Here is a 9,515-nt window from a genome sequence, read left to right as displayed (position 1 = left end):
TATATACACACATCACAGAATCCGGCAGACAGCATGTCCAGAGGACTGACGGTGCACAAGCTTCTGAGCAGCAAATCATGGTTAACAGGTCCAGAATTCTTGTGGAAAGCGGAGGAAACATGGATACGATGTGAAGTACACTTATTGCAAATGCAATAAGAGTACAGAACAGCAATGCAACCTATCAGCTGATCACTTATTTCTCTGATTGGAAGAGACTGAAAACTGTAGTTGCACGGATACTGAAAACAGAGAAGGCTCTTATGCAGCTGAGTCATAAAAGAAAGAAACTCCTGTCAGATGCCTCTGCGGATATCCATCACATTAATATGGAGATGCTGAAAGCCAGTGGGACAGAGTGTATCACCTGATGACCTGTCAGTGGCGGAAAATGCCATTATCCAGTTCTGCCAAAGAGAAAGATTTAACAGTGTGATTTGTGCACTGACATCTGGAAAATCTGTGAAAAGGAGCAATCCAATCTATAAACTGAGCCCTTCTCTAGAGGATGGATTGCTAAGGGTGGGTGGAAGGCTGTCCCGGACTGCTATGCAACAGAGCAAACACCCAGTTATTCTGTCCAAGGATCAACATATCTCCTTGTTAATTCTCAAGCACATTCATGAACAAATTGGATACGGTGGAATAAACTACATCCTCTCCAAGCTAAGAGAAAAGTACTGGATCACTCATGCCAATGCAGCTGCAAGGAATATTCTGTCAAGTTCTATATTTTGCAGGCGGCACAAAGGAAAATTGTGTGATCAAAAGATGGCAGACCTTCCTAAAGGAAGAATTACTCCACATTTACCTCCATTTACTAATGTGGGAGTAGATTATTTTGGCCCCATTGATGTGATGCAAGGACGTTCCTATGTGAAACGTTATGGCATTGTCTTTACATGTATGGCAAGCCGAGCAGTCCATTTAGAAGTGGCTCATTCACTGGACACAGACTCGTGCATCAGTGCCATTCGTAGATTCATGTGCCGTAGAGGACCTGTATCACATTTCCGTTCAGACAATGACACAAACTTCACAGGAGCAGAGAAGGAGCTAAAAAGAGCAGTTGCTGAACTAAACAATGGGACAATTGAGAAAGCCTTGCTGCATGATGACATAAAGTGGAGTTTCAACCCACCAAATGCTTCACATCATGATGGCGCTTGGGAAAGCATGATCAGGCTGATTAGGAAGGTGCTAACATCTGTTTTAGATCAACAAACCTTAACTGACAAAGTCTTGGTCACTGTTTTGTGTGAAGCTGAAGCAATATTGAATGACCGTCCTATTACTAAAGTTTCGGAGGACCCAAATGACCTGGAACCTTTGACACCAAACCATCTTCTCACACTGAAAAGGAAACCAGTTCTTCCTCCAGGACTGTTTGATCACAAGGACCAGTATGAAAGAAGAAGATGGAAACAAGCACAATACACTTAAGATTTAATTTGGAAAAGGAGGTCCAAAGAATATCTTGCAACACTACAGGAAAGGCAGAGTGGAATGAAGCTAAACGCAATCTTGCTAAAGGAGATATCGTTTTGATTACAGATTCCACTGCTCCATGAAATTCCTGGTTAATTGGAAGGATAATCCAGACTTTTCCTGACAAATTTGGTGTATTTAGATCTGTTCAAATTCAAACAAAAACGAGTACCATTGAGAGACCTGTGACAGAACTGTGTTTGTTGGCAGAAAATGATGAATTGTGATGAAAATTTGCAATGATCAGAGTGTAAAAAGCTGTTTTGTTATTACATGGTGATTACACCTTTGAAAAGTGTTTCATCTTGATTTATGGCTCCATGATTACATATTATGATAATTGTTATGTCTTACACAGCCAAATACAATTAGGGGATGGTTGTGTTGGAGCCATTTTAAGGGTCACCTGAGTGGCACTGTGGGGAAAACTTACAAAGGGATTTAAGGTGCTCACTAATTGCGCTCAGAGGGCATATTATTTTTTGATCGCAGGCTGGCGGTGATTGGTTTTTAGTTTATTTGACTATTATGTTTATTATTTGTTAAGTATTAAACGGATTGACATATCCAGCTTTACGTTTCGCAACATGAAGTTTTATTTGCTTCAAACTCATTGGAACGAGTTAGTGAAGACGAGCCTGAGGAGACATCAAAACAACACCGGAGCCGCGAGTGCTTAACATGCAAACAGTGTGTCAGACTGTCTGTCTGTCTATCTGTCTGTTTGTTTTTCAGTTTCTTGACCTCTGCAGTTACTTTGTGACAAAAATCCAGTTTTTGCAGATTTTCTTTATTTAAACAAATGTAGTTGTTGTTATTTGTTGGCCGTCGTCGCCCCAGGAGGCGATGGACGGTCTTCCTGTCAGGTGTTGAAGCTCGTTGTCATCATTCTGTGAGAGGACGAGTCCTTGCCGGAGGAGTCGTGGTCCCGGCGGGACCTGTAGGTCAGCGCCGCCGACCACAGGAAGAGGAGGAGTCCTGACGGCAGAGGACAGGAGGTCAGTGTGTTCTGGAGCCGCGGTGGAGATGACAAGAGACGGACTCACCCTGCAGGGAGTTGGTCACGGTGAAAACATAGACTCCAGGCAGCGACACGTAGGTGGCGCTCATGAGGCCCCAGGGCAGCCCCAGCACACAGCTGAGGCCCAGCACGGTGGCCCCATCCCTCCACAGCCTGGCCCCGCTCCCCTGGGCCCCCCTGGTCTTCTCACTGGTCCTCTTACTGGTCCTTCTCCTCATCCTACAGATGTTAACCAGCACCAGCCCCAGCATGCAGGAGTTAGCCAGCACCACCAGGCCTGGGAAGGCCACAGTGGAGATGTAGCTGAGGAGGAGCCTCTGGGGGAACCGGCTGCTCATCCAGCACCTGAGTGGAGCACCAGAAGTCCTCCAGTAACGTCCACTGGAATTCATTCATTCATAACCGACTCAAAGGTTTAGACCAGTGAGGCTTCAAATCTTACATCTGTGTTGTTGAGTTGTGATGGTCGCCGTTGCTCAGGTTCAGACTGTATTTCCCATAAACACCCAAAACCCCACAAACTGTCACAGTTAGGGTGGGGACACCTGAAAGACAGAGAAACCTGCCATTAACCTGACTTTAACCTGAATGTTAACCTTACGTCAACCTGACATTAACCTAACCTAAACCTGACCTAAACCTGACCTAAACCTGACATTAACCTGACGTTAACCTGACATTAACCTGACGTGAACCTGACCCGCTCACCTTCACGCTGACTGAAAAACCAGGCCTGGTCCACACGGAAACGCGGGCTTCAAACCAAATACCTTCCCCTTCTGCTTAGAAAACAAATGGAATCCCCACGAGTCAAGGTAGGCCTAACCGTAGGAAAATGTACCTGCTACGAGTGGTCGGTGGGCCTAACCCTAGAGAAATATACCGGCTACGAGTGGACGGTAGGCCTAACCCTAGAGAAATATACCGGCTACGAGTGGACGGTAGGCCTAACCCTAGAGAAATATGCCGGCTACGAGTGGACGGTAGGCCTAACCGTCCACTTGGTAGGCCTACTGTCCATTCATGGCTGAGTGGACGGTAGACCTAACCGTAGGAAAATATACCGGCTAGGAGTGGACATGACCTGAGTCTGCAAAAAGAGCAACTGAAGATAAGTGCTTCTGTTTCAAGCTTGGGGGGCAGCAGTTTCGGGGCAGCAGCCAGAACCATTCCGATGATCGCGATGATCCAACGATAGCGGCGCTCCCATAGAAGAAACCCCCCTACTGAAACAGAATCAGCGAGGGCCACTCACCCCATCCCACAATGCAGAGCTTCAGCAGGTACTTCCTGATGTAGATGTTGAAGACTTTGACCAGGAGGAGGTAGAGGTGGAATCCCTCCAGAGCCGTCCAGCTGAAGGTGGCCAGGAGGGACCAGTGCAAACACAGACCCAGAACCCCACACACCCAGCCCTCCTCTTCCTCCTCCAGCTTCCACACCCAGAAGCAGCACACCAGGAAGCTCAGGTGCAGGCAGAGCAGCGCCACCGTCAGCTGCAGGTGCACCCCGATGGCCTTGTCTGGACGCCGCCGCCTGACAGGGAGACATCAGTACATCAGTACGTCCTGACATCACCTCTATGGTCCACCAGGAAAACCAATCCTGGTCATGGACCTGGTCCCACTGTCAGCGACATGCTTCATGGTCCACCGGGAAAACCAGTCCTGGTCCTGGACCTGGTTCTGCTATCAGCGACCTGTTTCATGCAGTGACAGGTGCTGAATGTAGGACACCACAGGCAGGAAGCTGCTTGTTAGTCACACACCGAACACACGCACACTGAACACATACACTGAACACACACACTCCAATGCCGCTTTGATAACACTGGAGTGATTGGAAAGTTTAGTTAGCAGCCAATGGGGTCGTGGTTTGGGGGGTAGCAGCCACATGGGGTCGTGGTTTGGGGGGTAGCAGCCACATGGGGTCGTGGTTTGGGGGGTAGCAGCCACATGGGGTCGTGGTTTGGGGGGTAGCAGCCACATGGGGTCATGGTTTGGGGGGTAGCAGCCACATGGAGTCGTGGTTTGGAGGGTAGCAGCCACATGGGGTCATGGTGTTGGGGGTACCGGGGCATCAGGCTTTCAGTGAGGGCCTGGATGAGAAAACAGAATCTCTCGGGGTCCTAAACATGCGTGTCTACACGTGGGTCTGTGGCTGCATCAACGCATGAGTTCAGTCATTTGATAAAATGCGTCATTGATGTTCCAAAACGTGCTTCGCTATCGGACATGTTCATTCATGGCAGAAAACTCACTGCAGACATGCATAGGTGATCAAGCTGATGATGGAGAAGACAATGGAGACAGCTGAGCCGATGTAGGTGATGAAGCTGAGGGCCACTGCATCACGCTCCCCCACGGACAACGATGGGTTCTGGCACACAAAGCAGAACATTTACGGTACGTTCTGGTCAACTGGAGAAGGTCTGAGCTGGTTCTTCTCTGTCATCTGCATCAACAGTTTGAGTCTATCTTCATTAGAACAAAGAACACACTAACACAGAAAGTGTAAACTGAAACCAGTGGGAACCCCTGGAAATTACACGATAAAACAATAATATCAGACTTCATACCAAACACATGAAAACAAATGTAATGGTATTATAAACCAAGCACCCCTATCACAGAGTTCTCCGCCAGGGAGCAGCACATCCCGGTCTGACCCAGAACTGGCGTCTTTGGCGAGGAATGTGAATGAATGAATAAATAAATTAATATATAAACTTTATGACTCATAAAGAAAGAAACAGACGAACAAATATGCAACTGTGAGCATGTTCATCAAGGCGTCTTCGACGTGGAGCTGTTATACGTCAGAAAATAGCCGCTTTTAACTCCGTCCATCCTGTGTGTACATGTAGACACGGGTCACACACACTGACGTCACAGCAGTTTTTGTCCTAAATTTCCCAGTTTGGGATAAATAAAGTATATCTATCTATCTATCTATCTAGAAAAAGTTTCTGTTACAGCGTTCACACGACAACGCAGACCCGGTGTTTACAAAAACTTCACTTTGTCCAGCGTTTTGGTCCCGGATATCTGCATTGTCGTGTGGACAAAAGGAGTAACCACACACAAAGCCTCGCTGGCTGATGACTTACGTTATATTGGTCACGTGATTCCTGCTGGAAGAAGCGCCGTGATTGGTTGGGCGGTAGTGGGTGGTGTTAAAGCGTGACACTATGAGGTTTTCAAGTGAAGCTTATCCAAATGTACAGGTGTGGAGACATATATACATACACACATGAACCTCAGCATCTTCATCTCTGCTTCCTCCAGCTCTGTCTCCTGTCTTTTCTTCAGTGACACTGTCTCTAGACCAAACAACATCGCTGGTCTCACCACAGTTTTGTACACCTTTCCTTTCATTTTAGCTGAAACTCTTCTATCACACATCACACCTGACACTTTCCTCCACCCGTTCCATCCTGCCTGTACACGCTTCTTCACCTCTTTTCCACACTCTCCATTGCTCTGGACTGTTGACCCTAAGTACTTAAAATCATCCACCTTCTTGATCTCTTCTCCCTGTAACCTCACTCTTCCACTTGGGTCCCTCTCATTCACACACATGTACTCTGTCTTACTGTGGCTAACCTTCATTCCTCTCCTTTCCAGGACAAACCTCCACCTCTCTAGCTTCTCCTCCACCTCCTCCCTGCTCTCACTACAGATCACAATGTCATCTGCAAACATCATAGTCCATGGAGATTCCTATCTAACCTTGTAGAGCAGAGTATAACTTTATTTATCCCTTAAGGACGTTCTGTCAGGGAAATTAATTTCTCCGTCGCACACAGCACAGTAAGTACACACACGTACAGTATATATATATGTGTGTGTGTGTGTGTGTGTGTGTGTGTGTGTGTGTGTGTGTGTGTGTGTGTGTGTGTGTGTGTGTGTGTGTATGTGTGTGTGTGTGTGTGTCTATACATGTTTGTATGTTCGGTTTGCATGACATTACCACAAGAACAGCAAAGAAGCTCAGGTGGTTGCAGCTGCAGACAAACTGAGATCCCATGTTGGTGGTGTCACAACCGTCTGTGCTCCAGTGACCTGAAACACTCAGAGAATGAATACATAGGATACACAGGGGTTAGGGATTAGGGCTAGGGGTTAGGGTTAGGGAGTAGCAGTTTGGGTTAGGGGTGAGGTTGGGGTTAGATCAGGATTAGGGGTTACGTTGGGGTTAGATTAGGACTAGGTGTTGGATTAGGGGTTAGGTTAGGGTTAGGGGTTAGGTTAGGGTAGGGATTAGCAGTTAGGGTTAGGGGCTAGGTTGGGGTTAGATTAGGGTTAGGGGTTAGGTTGAGGTTGGGTTAGGGGTTACGTGGGGGTTAGGTTAGGGTTAGGGGTTAGGGTTATGTTAGGGTTAGGGGTTGGGTTAGGGGTTAAGGGTTAGGAGTTGGGTTAGGGGTTAAGGGTTAGGTGTTGGGTTAGGGGTTAGGTTAGGGTTAGGGTTATGTTAGGGTTAGGTTAGTGCCCACCTGTTCCATCATCCTGCCCTGACTCCTGCCAAAACACACAGGTGCCGTGTTTCACCTGAAACGTATCAGAGCATGTTGAGCTGAGCTGAACGCCGACCGTCTCCTTCACCAGGTGATCACAGGGTTAGGGGTCAGAGGTTAAGGTTAGGGTCTGACTGACCTGTGTGTTGTGTCTGAACGTTAATGTGATTGGATGTGGAAGGTTTGTAATGGGAGAGTTTCCCGCCATCACCACCAGGACAGACTCCTCCATAATGGTGCCTGGTTTATTGGCAGGCTGGCCTGAATTCGCCCTCCCTCTTCCAGGATGGGGACTCAGCTACAAGACAGACAGGTCAAAGGGCACGCCCACAATTAACACTGACAACCATGAGAGGGACGTCTGCTCTAGAACACGTCAAAGACTTATAACAGTGTCCTTCTTTATAGTGGTGTGTATGGAGTCCATTGAGGTCAAGAGATGGTAAGAGCTGGGGGAGGGCAGGACACCGCGACCTGTGTGACTTGTGTGACGTGTGTGACCTGTGTGATGTGTGTGACTGGTGTGACCGGTGTGACCTGTGTGACCTGTGTGAGGAGCTGCTGACCTCAAACCAAGTGCTGTTGAGCACGGTGGCCACCAGCAGAACCATCTCCTCGGACTCGTTGCCCCGGCTCCTCTGGAGGGCAGAGGGTGGAATGTGAACTCTGTAATAAGGCAGAATGGCTTGAGCCTAGAAGCCACAAGCAGAAGCAAACACAGTTAGATCCACTGGTCACACATCGGTTCATACTCCTCAGATGAGAAGGTAGTTACCCCAAAACATGTTCTCACCTCTTGAGACGAGTTCACCAAGCGACGAACAAAGTTTGGGGAAAAACGGCCTTTTGATCTGCAGGTGGTGATTCTGTCCTCAAAACACCTGTGGAAACATGGGTTGCGTTCACACTGTAGGTAGGTCTGACATGAAACTACCTCCTGAATGTGGTTTCAGTCCGTCCCGCAAAAAATCAGATTTCATGTGGTATGGGACTGTTCAGACTATAAACGAGACATCCAATATCAATCTGGATGGGATGAAAATTAGATATAGGCAACCAGACGCAGCCACGGTGACGGACCAGCAAATCAGACATGGAGACCTGGTTAGAGTTAGGCTCAGGGCTAGGCTCAGGGCAAGGGTCAGAGTTTAGCCTGTGACTTCTGATAAACTCATTTAGCTTGTGAAGAAATTTCAAAACACTGTTATGAAACACAGTGAATGCAGTTCCTGAAAGGCAACAACTTGTCCATCCCTCCTCATTACAGACGACACGTCACAGATGAGCACGCCTGTGACGTGTGGTCTGTGACGTGTGGCCTGTGACGTGTGGTCTGTGACGTGTGGTCTGTGACTAGTGGTCTGTGACGTGCCGTCTGTGATGTGTCGTTTTTTATGAGGCAGGATGGACAAGTTGGTGCCTCCCCGGAACTAAATCCACACAGTTGACTACTGTGATCAACAATCGTATCTCATAATAACTGACTGATGGAAGAATCCAGTCCTTATTATCGTTGCTTCTTTTTGTTTTATTATTTCATTGTTAGTCACACATGTACTGTACTGTATATCGTAGTTAACCAATCACATATAACTTGAGGTTCCTATTACACATGTGACGATTTTCTTGTTTTATGATCTACAGTATATACTAACATGTAACTGCCTCCTTCAACCGTTCAATAAAACACTGAGGGTCACCAGCAGTCTGGAGAAGTGAGCGAACTGGTCTGCAGCTGTCTCCCCTGCAGTAGAAAAAGTTAGCTTGAGTCCACCTGTGTCTTTGTGCGTGTCTGATTATTTCCTGACAGGGAGACTAACTCTTAACACTGACTGATAATTAGCTTTAGCCTCTTAAAGACATCCCAGCATGAAGGACACTTGAAGGAACCAGTTCTATCATTTAGGAGGAAGGCCTAGAAGCCTTGAGAAGGAGGACATCACCTCAGTGGCACTGGGCCACTCACCTGGTCCAGGGAACATGCCCTCGTTTACACCGAGGGACGACGTTTTCACAGGACTCTACCGGGAGGAGACAGAAGGACAGCGTGACTTAGGAAGGACTGCTGGCGTTCTGGAGAACAACAATCATCTTCTATGTCTGGTTTTGGTTGTTGCCACATCCTTTGGTAACAACATCTAGTAAACTGTTTCCCCCTGGCCTTCACTCACATTCACTTCCAGAGCAGTAAAACGGTGAGGAACTCACCTCTAGCTTGGGTCTCCGACAACCAGACGGTGATTAGAAGAAGAGAGATCCACATGTTTGCTCACTGCTCCTCAAACAGACACTAACAGACGTTCTTCTGCTTGTGTTAGAGTTTCACATCCACATATGAGTCATGATGATGGTTTGGAAGGCTGGACGGCTTCGACGAACATCAGATGCATTTTAAGAGAATGGTCATCAGTCGTTGAAGATGATAATAGTTTGATGGTTTCAGACTGAGAGGTGTCTTCATTGATCAACAACATGGATGGAAAGATGACT

General features: G+C 47.4%; 1 protein-coding gene across 1 annotated transcript; it reads right to left on the bottom strand.

The window, feature by feature from the left end:
• Positions 1 to 2,259: 2,259 nt before the first annotated feature.
• LOC137599272 (adhesion G-protein coupled receptor G1-like) lies at positions 2,260 to 9,515 on the bottom strand. The gene is made up of 12 exons (XM_068320104.1): positions 9,234 to 9,515; positions 8,992 to 9,046; positions 7,819 to 7,906; positions 7,592 to 7,717; positions 7,165 to 7,323; positions 7,005 to 7,059; positions 6,482 to 6,573; positions 4,770 to 4,888; positions 3,765 to 4,045; positions 2,952 to 3,054; positions 2,535 to 2,854; positions 2,260 to 2,466 (listed from the first exon to the last, which is right to left on the bottom strand). The coding sequence occupies exons 1-12, from the start codon at positions 9,286 to 9,288 to the stop codon at positions 2,351 to 2,353; spliced, it is 1,569 nt and encodes a 522-aa protein (XP_068176205.1). The 5' UTR covers positions 9,289 to 9,515; the 3' UTR covers positions 2,260 to 2,350.

This window comes from Antennarius striatus, chromosome 1, assembly GCF_040054535.1.
Source record: "Antennarius striatus isolate MH-2024 chromosome 1, ASM4005453v1, whole genome shotgun sequence".
In the NCBI taxonomy this organism is placed as follows: Eukaryota; Metazoa; Chordata; class Actinopteri; order Lophiiformes; family Antennariidae; genus Antennarius; species Antennarius striatus.
Note: the sequence above shows the minus strand (reverse complement) of the source record. Positions and strands in the feature narration are given on the sequence as shown.